Source organism: Vitis riparia, chromosome 6, assembly GCF_004353265.1.
Source record: "Vitis riparia cultivar Riparia Gloire de Montpellier isolate 1030 chromosome 6, EGFV_Vit.rip_1.0, whole genome shotgun sequence".
NCBI lineage: Eukaryota > Viridiplantae > Streptophyta > Magnoliopsida > Vitales > Vitaceae > Vitis > Vitis riparia.
Genome location: NC_048436.1, coordinates 18,177,754 through 18,197,009, shown reverse-complemented (window position 1 = coordinate 18,197,009; position 19,256 = coordinate 18,177,754). Strand labels below are relative to the sequence as shown.

Genomic DNA, 19,256 nt, shown 5'->3' with positions numbered 1-19,256 from the left:
CAACCAAAGCGTCCCGCTATAAATTCACAACTACCTGCTGCCGATTGCCATCGAATCCTTGTACTCCACCAAATCTCTTAGATTCGAATTTTCTCTGTAAGTATCAATCTCTCTCGAAATTCGTAGCTCATCTATCTATCTAGGGTATTGCAGTTGTCTCTAATCTTTTGGGCTATTGTTATTACAGATTTGAGCTTAAACAATGTCGGGGCGTGGGAAGGGAGGCAAAGGATTGGGAAAGGGAGGGGCAAAGCGACACCGTAAGGTGCTCCGTGATAACATCCAGGGAATCACGAAGCCAGCCATACGTAGGCTGGCTAGGAGAGGAGGTGTGAAGCGTATCAGCGGTCTGATCTATGAGGAGACCCGTGGTGTGCTGAAGATCTTCTTGGAGAACGTCATTCGCGACGCCGTCACCTACACGGAGCACGCTCGCCGGAAGACCGTGACTGCCATGGACGTCGTCTATGCTCTCAAGAGGCAGGGCAGGACTCTGTATGGGTTTGGTGGTTAAGGTTTCAGCTGCAAAAGTCTTGCTGTCAAGAAAATTTAGAAATTATGTTGGTTTCTCGTTTGGGAATCTAGGGTTTCATATTGGGGCTTCTGTAATTACAGATGTTTGAAATATTTAGATTTTCTTATTGTAGCTGTTTTGTAATCCGAAGCATGAATTACAATTTCACTAGTATTATTGTAAATTATCGGTTTTTTCTTTCCTCTTTTGCTATTTTGTGATTTCTGCTTAAAATTTGAATGTGATGGGAAAGGAGTGGCAATGGTATGATTCGAAAGTAGGCTTGAATTGGTGGGCAATGTAGCTGAATATCGCCAAGTTTTTGGGCGCCGTCAGCCCGTATGCAATTAATTGTCTTGTATGCTTGCACTTTTGAAATTGCAAGTGCCGCATGAATGTTCCACTCGCTTGCTCTGATAATAATCGATTGGCATATGCGCAGACATTGTGGAGAATGGATTTAGTGTGAAATTCTTGTGCCAAGGAAACATTGCGGGCTGTACAGGGTTCAGGTTATCGAAATGTGGGCATGATGAAACCAACCCCCACAGAGGCTGCAAACTCACGAGTAACTTGTTATGTGCGGGCATTTGAATTAATTAGAACCCGGATTTCCGAAATATAAAGGTCAACAGGCGTCACATAGAAAACTAAACCATATGAACCAAGAATTTTAAAGATTAAAGAGCAGACCCAACTGGTTATTTTGCTCATTTAAAAATTCCATTACAAAACTAGTTTGGTTTAGCAGTCTAATCAAATCATTCCAAGATCCAAACAAACTCTCAATCATTCTAAAAAGGATGAGGGTTAAAAGTTGGAACCTAGAAAATTCCAGAACTCCATTAAGGCTCTGTAAAATAGCAGTCTTTTCTGACCACAAATCCACACTATTGGCCTTTTATTCTGCCTTGTGCTTTGAATATCTTCTAGCATCCGATGACCGCAACCCACTGGTACACCTTCCAACAAATTTGAGTAGTTCATCAATCAGAATTACCGGGAATGCCACAACCAACACCAAGAGCCATTCATTGAGGCTGAGGGCAACAATGCCAAAAATTTGTGCGAGGAATGGCACATACACGATCAAGAAGTGCAGGGCAAAAGAGATGGACATGGCAACGAGGAGCCAGGGATTGACCCATGGGGGCATTGTCAAAAGGCTCCCATCCTCGGATAGGGCATTAAGGGAATTGAACATCTCTATGGCAACCAGGACAGAGAGGGAAAGAGTCATGGCTTTGATTTTTCCAGTCTGGAAGTAGTCACATGGATTTGAATCAAAACTGAACACTTGCGCCCCTGCTGTGAAGGGTGATGCCGAGAAACCCTCCCAGGAAGGGCATTGACCCCAGTTAGCAAGTTGGGAATAGGTAACAAGACTGTGGCCATCTCCACTCAAATCAATCCCCAGGAATGTCCCATGTGTGTACCATATGATGAATATTCCCACAGTTGCTATTCCAACATAGAGCCCAATCACCTGTATCATATTAGGAGTTAAGATTGAAGTCATATATATCCAAGCGGGTCTTTTTTCAGGAAAAATAACTAAATCTATGCAAAGAGTTAGCTTTGATTATACAAGGAAAACTGATTACCAGATAGCGGAATAAAATCCAGGGAGTGATCAATGAATCATCACTTCTTCTAGGGGGTTTCTTCATTATATCTTTGTCAGGTGGATTAAATCCCAAAGCTGTTGCTGGGGGACCATCAGTGACAAGATTCACCCACAGAAGCTGAACAGGAATCAGGCCTTCTGGAATACCTAAAGCAGCTGTCAGAAATATAGAGGCAACCTCGCCAATATTTGATGAAATCATGTACCTGACATAGAGGAAAAGCAAAAAATATAACCCACACATACTACTGAGGAAACACTTCAAACATGCAGAGAACTAACAGTGTAGGAATGGACCAAATTTAGAACACTAGTAGAGTTGGATCCAATCATCAGTAAAATATCAGCGTGGTGAAAGGTACAGGTTCCTGAGTGCCTAGCCAAGTATTTACATCATGCAGAAATGAAATCACTCAATTCATCATCAAGATGTACTGGTTTGACATTTAGAAGAAGGAACACTGAGTGGCTTCTGGTATCCCTTCATTTCTAACTCTCTCAAATGCATGCATGCAAGTGTGAAAGGCAAGGCACTTAAAAGGGAGTTCTGTGCAGCCTAATACCATAGAAATAACATATTTTAGAAGAAAGGGCCTGTTTGATAATTCATAAATAAATGGCCAAAGATACACAACTACATGAATAAGAACCAACTGTAACTTAATACTAGTTTGATATAGTGCAATCGTAGTCATCAAAGATCTATAATATACAGGGAGGAAAAAAAACAATACATCTTAGAACCTTTCAGAAGAATGCTTATTTATGTTAACACATTTTAAAAGTGGAACAAAAGTAATTGTATTATCTGTCAATTTTGTAAGCCTACCAGGTAGCTGAATTTTCTTATGCACAAAAGAATCAAACCTGATAAAAGCCTTCATATTGTTGTAAATGGATCTGCCTTCGCCAACAGCAGCAACTATTGTGTTAAAATTATCATCTGCCAAGACCATGTCAGAGGCTTCCTTTGCAACCTGAATCAGTGCACATAGGGGTTAGAAAACGATAAACAATGGACTAAGAAAAGAATGTAGTTTTGAATAACTTCATCATACCAAAATTGGGGACTAGATTAAGAGAAATTGACTAAGATCATTCTGTCAAGTGCAGTAAAGGGTATGACTGGCCAGTAAACATGAGCAATATAAGCTGATGGTTGTAAAATGAAACAGAAAGCCAGAAAATAAAACAAAATTAAAATAAAACTAGGTGGAGGCAGCAGAGAAGACCAAACAAACTATGTAAGTAGAAAATATGGGCACAGACTGGAATGGTGACCATAGCAGACTCTGAAGTGCACAGATACATGTAAAGTTAAGCTGGTATACTAATTTCATCAAATGCATTTAAAAGCCACATACATGCTTGTTCTCATACTAGCACACCCAGGAAATTTTCACAGCAAAACAACTCATGAAAAAAACAAAAAAACAAAAAACAAATATACATGATCCCAAATAAAATGCATACGAAACTTTCTAAGAAGAAATACCTCTGTCCCAGTAATGCCCATTGCAATCCCAATATCAGCCAATTTCAAGGCTGGTGCATCATTCACTCCATCACCAGTCATTGCAACCACCTCATTATCCTCTTTGAGCAACTTCACTATTTCCTGCTTATGCCTTGGTTCAGCCCTAGAGAACAGGAGGCCCCCACTTTGCCTCAAATGAGTTTTCTGATTATAATGCTCCATAAACTCTTTCCCCGTTATGCTTTTTAAACTAATATCTTCCTTAGATCCAAAAACTCCAATTTCACGACAAATAGCTTCTGCTGTATTCTTGTTGTCACCTGTAATAACCATAACACGAATTCCAGCTGCTCTACAGTCTTCAATTGCTTGACGAACCTCTTTCCGTGGTGGATCCTTTGATAATTTGGTATTAAATAATGCAATCATTAGAATTTTGAATGATTATTAGAAAAAAAAAATCAAAAGCAATTGATAGAAATAAATTATTGAACAAAAAAACAGCAACTTAACATAAAGCTAACTCACCCTCAGCCCAACCAAACCAACAAAAATGAGTTTACTTTCAATAACAGAGTAATTTGATGGTTTAAGTAGAAGCTGATGAGCTGGATGGTCTTCATCTCCATTATATGTTGCAAACTCCAAAAGATCTTCCTTGTATGCAAATCCCAAACAGCGTAATGCACTTGTTGACATTTGATAAAGGCTTTGTAAAATAAGATCCCTTGATTTTCTATCAAGTTCTACAATAGAACCATCAAGCAACTGAATATATGAGCTTCTTTCCAACACATTTTCGACTGCACCCTGTCAAGTTGTAGCAATTCATATTAAAATGAATGATTTTACAAAATGAGCAAGAATGTGCACTCAAAAGTAATCGCTGGAGAATGAGATGGAACATGGAAAAAGTAGTGAGCAGGGGAAAAAAAGAATCTGATGTTAACTGGAAATTTCAATTATAGTAATAGATATGCTTGTGTGAAATTGTGAACAAAGATGAGTGCACAAGCATCCGTTCACCAAAATTTAATTTTTTAAACTAATTCCCACATGATGGTATCAATGTTATTGTAATTGGAGCAAAAGGTATGGGTGGTTTTCTTAATACCAATTACGCATGATCCACTTTACCTAAAGACCAAAAATGTCTAATATATATTATGAATTTATGATAAAAAATGTAAACAGAAGGAATGTACACACGGCTGAATCTAAGAGACAAACAGAGGGGAAAGTACCTTCACTAGCAATGCCTTTTTGCCTGAGCTGGAATTCACAATAACTCCCATGGATTTGCGATCACGATCGAATTCAAGGGTTGCAATTCGATGTTCAATTTTATTCCATAGTTGAGAACAACCTTAAAATGCATAATGATATTACAAAAAAATGCATTAACACCCAAGAGACATGCTTAAGAAAAACAAAAACAAACAGAAATAACATAGCAACTTACGGAGTACAGCGCTATTACCCAAAGATGAACCATTATCAAATCCTTCAGGAAGTCCCATTTTCTCAACCAGAACCTAGAAAGAGACACCACAAAAAATAAATAAACAGGTTTTCTGGATAGCATATGTGTAGTAACTTCAGCTAATGTTTCAGTGCCTTACTGATATATTGCCCTCCAGAAGAAATTTATGGACCATTATATCATGAATATGACAAAGCAAATAAAAGAACCTCAAGAAGAACAGAAATTAGTGCTACCACCCGAGAAGCCCTGATTTAGGTGCTCCTAAGGTGCAAAGAAATGGAACTCAACCTTCAAATATGTTGTTACCAAACGCTCAGAGGTTGAATAACATGAGGATAAGTTTCAATATTAAGTTGTCTCATATGCGCTGTGTTATTTTATTTTTTATTTTTTTTATTTTTTCATAGGCTTAAACAGATTGACTGTCTAATTAAATAGATGGTTTTGATTTTTTTTTTCCTTTTTAAATAACATAAAATAGATGGATTTGATTTGAAACCAGCATGAAAGAAACAATAAATGAAATATTCCAAAATTGTGGTTGTCTCACCTTCAAGGCTGCCTCAGTGGGCATTCCATTGGCAACATAATGTTGCCCAGAGTCTTCAACATCAGCATCATTGCACACTGCTGCAATCTTCGCAATCATTTGAAGATTAGCATCCATCCGACCTGCAGGCCAGTCCAGTATTCTTCCATCAAAAGGACTATATGAGGTCCCTTCCACATTGAAATTTCGAACAGTATACACCCTAGGGCCCATAGCCACAAGCTTTGCAACTGCCATTTGGTTGGTAGTCAAAGTGCCTGTTTTATCAGAACAAATTACAGTTGTACAACCAAGAGTTTCAACACTAGGTAACTTCCGAACAAGTGCATTCTTCTGTGCCATCTTTCTTGTTCCAAGCGCCAAACAAGTTGTGATGACTGCTGGCAAACCTTCTGGAATTGCAGCCACTGCTAACGCCACAGCAATTTCAAAGTAATAAGTGCACTTCTCAAATGAGAATTTAAAATTCCTAGGCCACCCATCAACATACTCCCAAGTAAGGAAGTATTTTACATTAATAAGCCAAACCAATGCACAAATTACTCCAATTATGGCAGTAAGAAGCTCTCCAAACTCATTCAACTTCTTCTTCAAAGGTGTATCTTCTTCACTCTGTGAGGCTTCATGAATTTGCAAATGCACCTTCCCTATCTCCGTATTCATTCCCGTCTCTGTAACCAAACATATACCATTTCCATTCACCACAGTTGTCCCTGCAAAAACCATACACTTCTTACCCTGAATATCTGAATCCTCTGGCACAACCTTAGTTGTCTTATTAACGGCTTCACTCTCTCCTGTTAAGGATCCTTGCTCAACCCGAAGAGTCGAGCTTATCAAACTCAAAACCCGCATATCTGCAGGTACCTTATCACCAACCCTTAATTCAACAATATCTCCTGGAACAAGTTCTTTTGCCGGCAAATTTGGAACCTTTTTACCATCCCGAATCACTGTTGCATGCTCTGATTGAATTTCCTTAAGAGCCTCTAATGCCTTCTCCGCATTACTCTCCTGCCAAACCCCAACTATAGCATTCACAATCAAGATCAAAAAAATCACCAATGGTTCTACAAATGCAGTGATTTCCATTTCCCCACCCTCTTCGCCATCGTACCAAGCCAAAACAAATGAAATAACTGCAGCAACCAACAGAATCCTAACTAGAGTGTCATTGAACTGATCCAAAACCAGTCTCAAAATTGAAGGACCCTCATGCTTCTCCAACTCGTTGTAACCATAGATCTCGCGCCGCTTTTCAACCTCAGCCGTTGACAATCCGAATTCGTGATTCACCTGGAGCTTCTCTTCGCATTCTTTAACATTCTTCGCCCATGCAGCGAAGATTTCAACTGTGTTGGCATCATTAGGGTTTCTTTTCCCATAGCCTTGCCCCCCTTTCCCCATTGAAGCCGAAACTCCTAAAAAAATATTCTCTAATCAATTGAAGATTAAAATTGGGGGGAAAAAAATCTCTGGAACTGAAATCAATGGATCTCAATAAAGTAATAGCATACCAGAAGAGTCTGATTATACAAATCCACGAAAACCACAAACTGAAACCCTAAAAACAAATTCCCCAGGGAATTTGTCAAACATCAATCCACGAAAGTGCCAAGAAGACGCAGAAAATGAAAACTGAACACTATACTGTAAAAATAGGAAACTTGTTAATGAAGTTAGGGTTAGGGTTTGGAGCACCAGATTTGGAAAGCTTCGGAGCGGGGGAAGAAAAGCTATGGCGTAGGCGGATTGCTGACTGATGAAAGTTTCCAAATCTAGAGAGAGAATCCCAAGAGAACCTCTCTCTAGAAGCTACTTCCAACGTACCGTAGTCCACGAATCTTCAGCCAATGATTCCACGCCACGTAATAAAATCAATCCAGATCTTGACCTTGTACGGTGGCTCATGGTGGTCGCGCAGTTGCTAAGGCAGCCATGGCCTACGTGGCGTTCATCGAGTGGTGAGTCTCTTCGCAGCCTTTCACATCAAATTACCTTATTGATTTTAACGTAGTACGAAACTCCTCGCTTATTCCCTTGCTAACACGCAAGGTCAGATGGGTTAGGTTCCAATTTTTATTTGTATCATCTCATTATTTACGTAGAAAACCAGTCGAGTCTTTTCATTACTTCATGACGCAAAATCACTAGCTGCATATGCATTTTATTTTTACTATATATCAAATAAAAAAAATAGTTTTTAAATTATTTATTTAATTTTAAATATTCATATTCCATGATTCAAAATATTAAAAACGTATTTCATATTTTCGAAAATAGTTTTTAAAATTATTTTTTAAATATTATTTAATATTTTATAAAATAAAAAATTTATTTAAAAATCTAAAAATATGTTTGATTATATATATATATTTCATTTAAGAATAATTTTAAAAGCAAGTTTTAGAAAATATAGAAAAAGAATTAATTTAAAAAAATAGTAAAAACAATTTTTACTTATTCTTTAAAATTATTTTTTATTTCATTATGTTTTAAAAAATTGTTTTAAAAAAATAACAATAAAACAATATTAGAAAATTTTAAAAATAGTTTTTTATTTTTAAAAATATAAAAATGTTTTTAAATTACACTGTTAAATATACTTTAAAATGTTTTAAAATTATTTTTAATATTTTTTAAAATAATTTTTGTGTTTAATGTTTTATTTTTAATTATGTTTGTATAATTATTGAAGAATGGGCGTCCCAAAACGAAAAATGTCGGTATTGCAATTATTGAATCATCTCATTCCAACATAAATGAATGTGAATCCCACCGTCCCATCACTGTCACCACCAAACCAACCCATTCCCATCCCATCCCACTTTCACTTTTCCCCTCCTCTTGGTCATAATTTGATTCATTATTTGATCTTTATATTTACATAACATAAATGCATTTATTTAAAAAAAATTATATAATTTGTAACTATAAGTTTAAACATTAATATTTTCTATTTTTAAAATAAATAATAATAATTTTTATATAGTAAGAACTCTTAAGATTTGCATGGAAAGTGTAATAATTTTAATATTTATTTTAAAAAATTATTATTTCAAATTTTAAAAATTTTGAAAATTATTTTTAAAGGTATTTTTTTATTTTGAAAACAAAAAATGAAAATATAAATAAACAAACACATAATCTATTTTAAACTCAAATATTTATGATAATAATATTTTTAAAATGGTAATTAGAACCTTTCCTTGGGTGGTAGCTTTTTCGGTATGATTCTAGTGTTTGATACATGGTTTCGTATATTAGAAGCAATATTTTTTTTCTATTCCTATTTCTTCTCTTATAGGAATGAATTTATTCTAATTTTTGTATTTAGATGCATATAGAAAATGTAGAGTTGGATAATCATTTATTTCCATTTCAATTGTAAGTGACAATGGGGATGATAATGAAATAAATAAATAAATTAAAAATAATATATGTACATACTATTTAAAATAATATATTTTATTTCTATTTATGCATAGTTTAAAATAAATTTTTATTTTCATCAAAAAAAATATTTGAGAGTTTTTTTTTGTTAAATAATAAAAAACATATTTGAGCCTTTGATTTAAAAATTAATACCACTATTTAACTGTTGTTCTTGAGGAATAAATTTTAAAAATAAAATAATAAGTTTAATAAATTTTAAAATTATTATTGATCATTATTAATTTTAAATTATTATTATTTACAATAAATAAATAAATAAATTTATAAGATGTTAATATCTATATATTTTTGTAGTATTTATAAAAATATATAATTCATGATTATATCCTAATATTACTATATTATGTTTTATTAAAAAATAATTATTTTTACATTTATCTGTAATACAAATTTAGTTTAATTTTAATAAGACTTTAGTTAAATTTATTATATATTATGTAAATTTAATTTATAATATATTTTATATAATATCAAAATAAAAAAATATTATAAAAAATAATTTATTCAATTTTTTTTTTTAAAAAAAAAATAACCTACATAATCAAAATACCTTCTCTTCCAACTTATAATGAATTGAAATCTTACTTACAGATAAAATTCATTTCCATTATCATGGTATATGGGAATGAGAATGAATATTTTCTTTTCATTCCTATTACTCTTTGAATTTGAATTGATTTGATAATTCCAATTCATATTTTTTGATGTATTTAGAAATGTAAGGTTGGAATGATTATTTGTTTTTATTTCAATATTAAAATATTTATTTTCATTTTTTAAAAAAACCTTCCACCCAGTGCTTAATTTTCAAAAAAAAAAAAATTTGTTTTAAAATTTTATACTATTCTTGGGAAACAATTTTTAAAAACAAAATAAGAAGTTTAATATTTTTTATAAATAATTTGAAACAAAAAAATATATATGTATATATAATAACTACAAAAATTAATAGACATAATTAATGTTTTAATATCTTTAATGAATCTTATTAAATAAATTTTTTATAGATTAAATAAAAAAATAGAATATTACATCCTTAATTAAGTAGTAAAGATGTGCATGTAATGAAAAATTGACTTATTTATAACTTAAAAATTAAACTTGATTTGTTTTTAAATTCATTTAAAATAGAATAATATTAACAATTATTAAATTTAAATTGTCATTATTTATTTTTTTTAAAATAAATCAATTATGCTTTAATAAGATGTTAATATCCATATTTGATAATATGGATAAAAATATAATTTATGATTTTATTATAATATTAATATTCATATTTTATTAAAAACTATTTATTTATAATCAAATAATTATTTTTATTTTAATGAGACTTGAATTATTATTATTTTTATTATATAAATGGAATTTATAATTTTTGTTTGACAAAATCTAAATAAAAAATATTTTAAAAATAATTTATCTAGAAAAGTTTTTGATTTTTAATTTTTGAAAAGTGTTTTTAAGAATAAGTTGCACCGAGGAATGAAAATATTTTAATCAAACATAAGAATTGATGAGAAAAGGAATGAATGAGATGTCTTTCCCATTTCCCATTCCCGTATACTTATTCAAATGTGGAAATGATTCAAATGAATGAGAAATGAAATGAGATGTGTATTTGTAACGGACGTGGGCATGTCCTCCACTTTTTCATGGGGGTCCTTCGTTCACATGGGCCCTCTAATTTAATCTTGGGCCCTCCACCCAGACCTAATCTTAGCTCACATGGGCTTGAAGCCTTTGAACAATTCTCCAAATTTAAGGGCATGAGCCAGAAGGAGGAGGAGAAGGTTGAGTCTTAGTGGCTAATGTTTTGTCGTTTTTATGAAATAAAAAGCATGACTTAAAGCTTAAGGTTGCAATCCTAATGCCAATTTGGTGGGTTTCTAGCAATTGGCATCCATGAATTGGGCCTTACTTTCATTTTCCCTAAACTTGACTTGTCTGGAAGAAGAATGTCGAGGCTTTCAATGGAGAAGATATTGGGTCATAATGATATCCATAATGAATTCATTCGATGATGATTTATTGAAGCAATAAGAATGGATTTATTTTTATAAAATATTAATTGATTTTCAGGTATCAAAATCGAATAAAGAATTGATATCAAAGCCAAAAATTATGGATTCGGACGAGGGGAGTGTCGTCCACCGCCCTCTCGAAGATTTCATCACGGCATCAACCCATGGATCAAGATCAGTTGACGTTTCTACAAAGACTTGATCCTGATTGGTGCGTGCATCTCACTTGCCCTGATTGAAACGTGGGGTTCACATCTATATCAAGCCAAATCATCGCACAGTCCCGTTCAGACACGCTATAGACCTACAGCACAACCAAAATCCAAATCATATAAAACGACGCCGTTTCCTTCCCTCACATACGCAATATACTAGTATGCACACTTTTCTTTCAGAATAAGCTCTGTTTCAACTTTCTGCCAACAGAGCAGAACCCATCCCGGAGTCTGACCCACTCGCCGGAAACTATGTCCTCCACCTGCATATCCAGGTGCGGCACCGATGCTCGAAACCCAGTTCGAGCCACCTATCTCAACGTATACAAGTGGCCGGAGTCTGACGCGGCGTTCCTGAGATCAGTGGGGTCCAAGCCTCATCCAAGGGTGGTGGATAGCATTTCTTGCCGGCAATTGTATCTGAGAAGCTACACTTTCTCGAGAAAAGAGACTGTTCCCCAGAAGACCAAGAAGTGTTTTGGAAGAGTGAGAGAGAGAGTAGCACTCCACAGAAAAAAGAGAAAGTGTCGTGGTGTCCGGAGGCGGTGCACGGTGCTGAGGAGGGCGAAGGAGTTAACTTACTCCGCTTTTTTGTCCATCTTCCGCCGCTTGCTTTCTTGCACGACCAAAGTTGATGTGGTGGACCGATTGTAGGGGGCGTCTGATGAATTTTTCTCGGTTTTATTTATCATAAAGGTTTTTCTTTTCGATGGCGCTTTCTTCTTTTCCGTTTGGGGAGTGGGAAAGTTGTGGGTCAAATGGAAAAAGCGGAGAAAACGTACTCTTTGGAGACCATATTTTTCCCCCTTCTTTTTCTTCTGGAATCAGAAAATTTATGTAATTTTATTTCTCTGTTCTTACTTTGATCGCACAAGCCAATGAATCTACGGAAATTTTAGTGTTATTTCTTCCTCAGAAACACTGGAAAATGAGTTTTTAGTTTTATTTTCGATGACATTTTGTTTTCTGTTTGGCAACTCAGAAATTTTGATTTGAATTCCCCATCAAAGCAATGCTAAAGGCTTGTTTGGACTTAACACTAATTATGATTTTAATTTTTTGGGTTTCATCGTGACAGTGATGAGGCAGGCTAGCCAACGGATGTGTTGACTTTTAGAGTTGAATTAGCCCAATAATAGTATTCCACGGTTGGGATCTTAAGCCAATGAATACGAATTTCCAAAACTTTGAAGAACATGGGTGTGACCAAAATCCATAATTTATTTGAAATATTAGATTTAATTTGGAAAAAAAGAAAAAGTCAAAAATAGAGCTGACGATGACATAAAGCTAGCAAAAGCATCCTCTTTTTCCTTCTTCTTTCGGTTAATAAAATTTATTGAAAAAAGTAAGTAAATATTAACGGATAAGTCTAGTGACTCATGGACGTATTGTGTCATCAAAAGATAGCTTGCAAAAACAAAATTTCCATAAGAGTTTCTTAACATTCAAATATTGCCAAAAGCAAAAAACTTTATGCAAAACAAACTTTTTATTTTTATTTTTTATGTTTGACCATTAGAACGCTTTTTGAAATATTAAGCATCAGTTTGATACCTGTTTTTGAGAATAATTTTTTATGTTTTATAATAAAAAATCAAAAAAATATATTTGATAATTAAAAAAATTATATTTTTTTCATAAGAATAGAGAATAAAATATTTTTAAATAATATATTTTAATTATTTTTTTACTATTTTCAGTTACGTTTGTAACGAGTTTATACAAACATGGGTACGAGAGAATCCGAGAAAGAAGGAGAGAGAGGGGCATGGGGGAATCATGAACAGGAGAAGTGTGGGAAAAGAAAAGGTAGAAAAGACATAATGGGTAGCATGATTCTGCATCAAAATGGAACTTACAAAGCAAGTTTTGTTGGGTTCATCGACCATGGATTAACCCTTTCCCACATGGTTTTTGGTATATGGTGGGGTTCTACTCTGTCCTCACATAACTTCCACTTGAGGAACCCAATCCCCAGTTAATCATTCTGTCAATTAGTAGTAAACCAGGCCACTTATTATGCTTTCTCATTCTTCTTTCTGGTCGGTGGTATTAATTTTCTTTGCAGGCTTTAGTGTTTGTTAAATCCTCTTCCTCATAACTCATGGCCTTCAGTTTGGATTTTTTATTGTAAATTGGGTTAGGAGTTAGGACTTGATGTGAGTTCCTTTGTCTATGGGATTAACAATGACATAAATGAAAACGATTATCATTTAATTATCTTGTATTAGATCAGGCTTCCAACTTATCTAAAATTGATTAATAGGGAAGGAATAGTAGGTAGGCTACATGTGTTCTGATTTATTTGGTTTTTTTCCTTAATGGGTAGGGGTAGAACTCTTTTTTTTGTGTCCAACTCTATCATTTCCTTATCACTTATTAGGCATGGCTTGAAGGGTGGTCATCCAGCTCAGGGCACTCAGTGGCTTGACAAATTAAGGGTTGGCCATGGTCCATGCTTGAATGATTGCTGATCTGGGTTTGGCTTCACTGGCGCCCTTCAGTTTAGATAAATTGTTTGTGGATTAATCAGTGGAAAAAATGATGGTGAAGGCAGATGAACCCATTGCAAAAGTGTCAATGGCCATGGCATTGGAAATGGCATTTCAAGTTTTCAAAGGACACCTGGAGTTGGTCCAGATGTGAAAGCATATAGTATGAGAACCAAGAAAATGAAGTCATTGCATGTGGCAGGTAAGAGATAGAGCACAACTGCTCCATGGACCTGAACTCGTTCTACATCATCTTATTCTAAGTCAGCCAAGCAGAATATGAAATAGAGTACAAATTGGAACAATTTCATGTCGGCTGGTTGCTATCTTTTCTCACTACTACTCTTAACAACCCTGTCTATTAAGTAAGTTTGATGTAAAGGAGAATGGTGGGAGAGAATACCAGAAGGGTGAAAGAAGTCGATGGATGAAAGAGACCTGCCGATGCCATCTGCAGCTGAAGCATTGACCGGGTGTTCAGAGAGAGATCACCCAGTAATCGCTCAGCACATAAATATTGACAGTAGCGTGCTCCATTGTATTCTTATTTATCTTTTCCTAAATAAGGCTCAAGCTCCCTTCAGCCCAAAACATCAGCTTGTTGCAGATGGACCCACCTGTTGCATCAGCAGAATCCAGACTCAAAATTTAACTTCTTCCACTGCTATTTTGAAGGTCCTAGTCCACTTCTTGTCTTGTTGTTCCACCTGCATGCCTGCAGATGTAATTTTCCTGGAAACTTGCTTTGCTTTCCATCTTCGTGCAAAAAAGCAAGTTCAGGATTGAAAGCCTTGAAAACTAGAGGAGTTGGCATGAGAGACTATCATGTCATTTTAACTATGTCAACAGAGAGACAGTCAAGAAAAGGTACCACTAACAAGTTTACAGAGTAGTGCAAAAGAACTGATTGAAAACTTCTATAAGCTCTCAAAACTGACTCATACCCAGCAGAGAATGCATAGTGTAGAAGAGTAGTTGCTCTAAATGAAAACTATACATGTATCCATAAAACAAATCAACACACTTGAAGAACATAAATAATCCTGGACCCAAGCAGTGTTCAGAACAATTTTGAACCCCTCCTAAACCACTCAACCTATGGCATGGGAACCAGGTTCCTGAAGACAGAGGCTAAGAGACTCAAGCTTAAAGCAACAGTCAAGGAGGGGCCAGCTATTTGGGACTTAGATCGTCTAATAAATGTCTGTCCAAGAGATAGCAATCCATCCCATGACAAAAGCAAATCATATTAGCAGACAGAACAGTTAGGGAGATTCATGGAACCCTATGTCAGCAATATGGAAGCAGTATCACTTGAAAGAAGTTATAAATGTAATAAAAGGCAGAATGACATCAAGACTTGATCAAGAGCTCAAAAAGATATAAGGTTACACAAATCCATAGGCAGAAGTAGACAATGCATCGAAAACCAAGTAACTTCATAGAAAATTGTAATATCAAGACACAACAACATACTAAATGAGATGCACCACCCTTATCAATGATGTGAAACAACTCAAATGAACTATCACCCCTCCTGTACAAAAGGAAAAAATCAATGTTTCATGCGGTTTGATTACAGAAAAAACTCTAAGAAAGACTGAGGCCTCTCTGAAGGGTGAATTGCTATAAACCATGGATGCAGATTCTCTTTCGTTTGTTCAATAACCCGATCAAAGAAAGCCACATCATGGGGCAGTAAGGTGCTTCTATCATTTTGAAGGGGAAAAAACATTAACAGGATCTTAGCAATCCAAGTGTTCTAACATTTTTCTTTTCTTTTTTCTTCAACAAAACAAAGGAAATGCCCCCATTTAACCAGATGAAGTGAGTGAGAAAACACAGAAGCTGAGCCCATAAGATGTGCCTTCTTATATTATTCATCTACCCTCAGACTTCACGAGCTGTGAGAATACCCTGCTCATTGAGATACCAGAAAGATCGTCCACGCTTGACACTTCAAACTGAGCAGCAGAAACACTAGAGTCAGCATGATTGAAATTGTTGACTTGTGGAGCAAGCTCTCCAATCAGATTAGTACTGTTTTCTTCAGGATCACCTACAAGAACTGCTTCTTGAAGTTGAAGCGCATACTCCAGATTCCACAAGATGTCACCCATGGAAGGCCTGTCAACACCAAAGTCAGACAAGCATTTCTCAGCCGTTTCTCCAAACTTTCTGAGGGAATCTGGTCTGATTTTTCCCACAAGGTTAGGGTCTATGATCTGTTCCAACTGGCCTCTCTTCTGCCACTTCATTGCCCACTCAGCTAAGTTCACCATTTCCCTTGGAAGGGTTGGATCAATAACAGGTCTTGCACAAAGTACTTCAAACAAAACCACCCCAAATGAATACACATCAGATTTCTCTGTCAACTGTTGCCTCCTGAAATATTCAGGATCAAGGTACCCAAAACTCCCTTTCACAGCCGTACTAACATGGGTCTGATCAATCTCAGGTCCAGTTTTTGAAAGCCCAAAATCAGCGACTTTAGCCATAAGATTCTCATCAAGCAAGATATTTGCAGACTTTACATCACGATGAATAACTGCTTTTGCATAGCCAGTGTGAAGGTAGTGAAGCCCTCTGGCAGCCCCGATGCATATCTCAAGCCTCTCCTTCCAATCCAAGCTGGGAAGACCCGAGCCATAGAGATGGCTCTTGACGGTTCCATTCTCCATATATTCATATATCAAAATCATCTCATTTTTTTCATCACAATACCCAATTAATGAAACTAAATGGCGGTGGCGGAACTGAGATAGCATCTCAATTTCGGTTTGAAACTCTGCAAGACCCTGCTGGGACCTGGGATTTCCTCTTTTAACAGCTACTTTTGTACCATCATTTAAAGTTCCCTTGTAAACTTTTCCAAAACCACCAATTCCAATAACCCAACTCTCATCAAAGTTGTTTGTAGCCTCTTGAACTGCCAGAAAGGGAATTCGATACCCAAAGTTAGAACCAGCACTTGCAGTTGTTCCATTAGAGTATTTACTTCCCATCGTGTGAGAATTCCCTCCATTAGTGGAGAAAGCCATCCATGTCTTTGAAAGGCCTTGACGTGCCAGTTTTCTTCTTCTTCTGTACACCAGAAAGAAAACACCAGCCAATATCAATGCAGCAAACACCCCGACGCTTGCACCAATTACCACTGCAACATTCTTTTTTGAGCTTGGGTTTGAGACAATCACAGACCCACTAAGGCTGCCCATAGAACTGTTCATTTTCATGATCTCCAACCCATTTAGAATGGCATCAGGATAATCAGTATGTATGGAAGACGGTCCAATACTTACACGAAGCTTGTTGCCAACCCTTGTTCCTGTGACAACGTCTAAATAATATGGAGCACCTAAAATGTTAAATGCCAAAGTACTGAGATCCATATCCTCATAGACAAGGTAGGAGTCCAGATAAACATTGAAGTATAGCTGGTTGAGAGATATACTCACAATATCACAAAAGTGATACCGAACAAGGTACTGAAACCCTGGATCCACATCGAACTCCCATGTCACGTTGAAATTGTACTGAGGATTAGCATCTGAGTTCATCTTAGTGGCAGTACCATAGACAGAAGCCGGAGCAATAAGCTTTGTAGGCCCCCCTTTCGCATATGTGACAGCTCCAATTTTTGATACATTGGTTGCAAGATTATTCTCTACCAAGAAATTCTGATCAGGAAGCCAAGTTCGCCAAAGGGTATCGTTCTCAGAGGTGACCGTTGGTCCTCCCATATTCACCCTTGCAACCGTCTCCAGGGCCTGTGTCACAAGACCCTTGAACTTCCCCGACGGCGTGATGGTGATGGCATCATCACTAATCAGCTCATTTGGTACAGAAACAACTTCTAAGGCATTCAAGAAAGCAAATGAATCGCTGGAAGGAGCGAAGGTGATAACAAGGGTATCTGAAGTCACATTTTCAGAGAATTCCTTCATAGCAGAACCAGCCTTCGGACCGAAGTTGCTTATAAGGACATGATTTTGGGTGGAAACAGAGAAATTAGCAGTGCTCATGTTATAGGTATCATAAACAAATGGGAAGAAATAAAGGCGGATCCAGTATCGCCTATTGCTCCCGACCGAAAACGTGTACTTAGAGGTTCCAGTAAAGATCCTTGCCGTCTGGTAGAGCGGCAAATCATCAGAGGATGAGTCAGATTTCGTGGCAGTATTGGCCAAAAGTTTTTCAGGTGTGGAAAGGTAACTCGAGGTATCAGCAAGAAAAACGCGACCAGCCACCGAAGTATTGGTGGTTGATCCACAATCGATAAGATAATCATCCTGAGACCCACTACAGCATGCCAAACACAATACTGATGAAACCCAGATGACCAATAATCCAATTTTCCCACAACCCATCATCAGAAAACAGGAAAACAAATAGAAATTCTTTAAGGAACTTGAATCCAGGGTTTATACAACAAAGCAATACAGAAACTCCTAGTGACCAATCACGAGAACAATTGAAATTGAAAACCCATCGAAAGAACTGAACAAAGAAGAGAAAAAATGGCACCTTTCGGATCACCAGATTCCAACAGAGAGAGACCCAGATTGGTAATGGCCAGAGAAAGGCAAAGATGTGTGCCCTTCTGGATAGAGTACCCAAGGCTGGCTCCGAAGAAGATGAACAACCAACTTTTTATGCATTAATCTATCGAAGTACAAGCTGGTTTGAACTTGTAAACAGCCCAAGAAATTGACAAATTGAAAAAATAAAATAATAGTAGTGCTAATAGAAAACAGTGGAAAACAGAGTCAAAAGGCAAAAAAACAAGATTCGAAATGAGGAAACCAGCTAAGTTATAGAAGGCAGACCTTGGCTTTGGCGGAGGATATATTTTGTGATGAATCTCATCACCGCTGGGGAGAAAATAGAAGGGTAAAAAGTAACTCAAAAATAGGGCAAATTTAAGAAGAGGGTTTGCTTTAATGGCTAAAGGAGTGAGTTACAGAATTTACTCAACACTCAACAGTGGGTCGCTCCCTTTGAAGCCGAAGTTAAATGCTCCTCCAGTCGCCTTTCAGTTTTAGTCAAATATAAAATTGGTGGGGCAGCACTTCCTTCTTTCCTTCCACTGTGTGACAAGACAACATTATTTAATAATTACACATAAGGATCGGCTCTAAAATATCTTTCCATTTGTAGATTTTTTTGTTGGTAATAAAAATTTAAAGAAAAACATGGGTAATATTCGAAAAATATGATAGTGTCTCCAGATATATTTTTTTAATTAATGTTTGGTATGGTGGAAAACCACCCCATCTCACCAGACAAATAAGTTTCAAAATGGAAATCCTCATTCCACCTGTGCACATGGGGTAGACTGAATCTGGTGATATATTTCAATTCCCAAGCCAGCCATGGACTTAGAATCCAATTGAAAAGTTGTAATTCCATTCT

General features: G+C 36.0%; 3 protein-coding genes across 4 annotated transcripts; 1 reads left to right on the top strand and 2 right to left on the bottom strand.

Annotated features, from left to right (window-relative positions):
• Nucleotides 1-5: 5 nt before the first annotated feature.
• LOC117916525 (histone H4) lies at nt 6-716 on the top strand. Its single transcript, XM_034832604.1, has 2 exons — nt 6-96; nt 188-716. Exon 2 carries the CDS (start codon nt 203-205, stop codon nt 512-514), a length of 312 nt encoding a protein of 103 aa, XP_034688495.1. The 5' UTR covers nt 6-96; nt 188-202; the 3' UTR covers nt 515-716.
• A 449-nt stretch (nt 717-1,165) lies between these two features.
• LOC117916523 (calcium-transporting ATPase 4, endoplasmic reticulum-type-like) lies at nt 1,166-7,451 on the bottom strand. 2 transcript variants are annotated; one of them, XM_034832602.1, is made up of 9 exons: nt 7,172-7,451; nt 5,655-7,075; nt 5,081-5,153; nt 4,863-4,984; nt 4,147-4,428; nt 3,637-4,014; nt 3,009-3,118; nt 2,119-2,347; nt 1,166-2,000 (listed from the first exon to the last, which is right to left on the bottom strand). In XM_034832602.1, exons 2-9 carry the CDS (start codon nt 7,059-7,061, stop codon nt 1,416-1,418), a joined length of 3,186 nt encoding a protein of 1,061 aa, XP_034688493.1. In that variant the 5' UTR covers nt 7,062-7,075; nt 7,172-7,451; the 3' UTR covers nt 1,166-1,415. The 2 variants fall into 2 exon arrangements, with proteins under 2 accessions (XP_034688493.1, XP_034688491.1); XM_034832600.1 differs by having other exon boundaries at nt 5,655-7,451.
• Nucleotides 7,452-15,192: 7,741 nt separating this feature from the next.
• LOC117916405 (receptor-like protein kinase HERK 1) lies at nt 15,193-18,810 on the bottom strand. The gene has a single exon (XM_034832378.1). It carries the CDS (start codon nt 18,212-18,214, stop codon nt 15,725-15,727), a length of 2,490 nt encoding a protein of 829 aa, XP_034688269.1. The 5' UTR covers nt 18,215-18,810; the 3' UTR covers nt 15,193-15,724.
• Between the last annotated feature and the right edge of the window lie 446 nt (nt 18,811-19,256).

Bases quoted from the DNA above. Each gene is read 5' to 3' on its own strand.
- LOC117916405 (XM_034832378.1), bottom strand. From the start codon at position 18,214: ATGATGGGTTGTGGGAAAATTGGATTATTGGTCATCTGGGTTTCATCA.
- LOC117916523 (XM_034832600.1), bottom strand. From the start codon at position 7,061: ATGGGGAAAGGGGGGCAAGGCTATGGGAAAAGAAACCCTAATGATGCC. The intron at 2,348-3,008 runs GTTTGATTCTTT...CCTCTATGTCAG, and splicing joins AATATGAAGGCTTTTATCAG to GTACATGATTTCATCAAATA. The intron at 2,001-2,118 runs GTAATCAGTTTT...AATATGATACAG, and splicing joins GGATTTTATTCCGCTATCTG to GTGATTGGGCTCTATGTTGG.
- LOC117916525 (XM_034832604.1), top strand. From the start codon at position 203: ATGTCGGGGCGTGGGAAGGGAGGCAAAGGATTGGGAAAGGGAGGGGCA.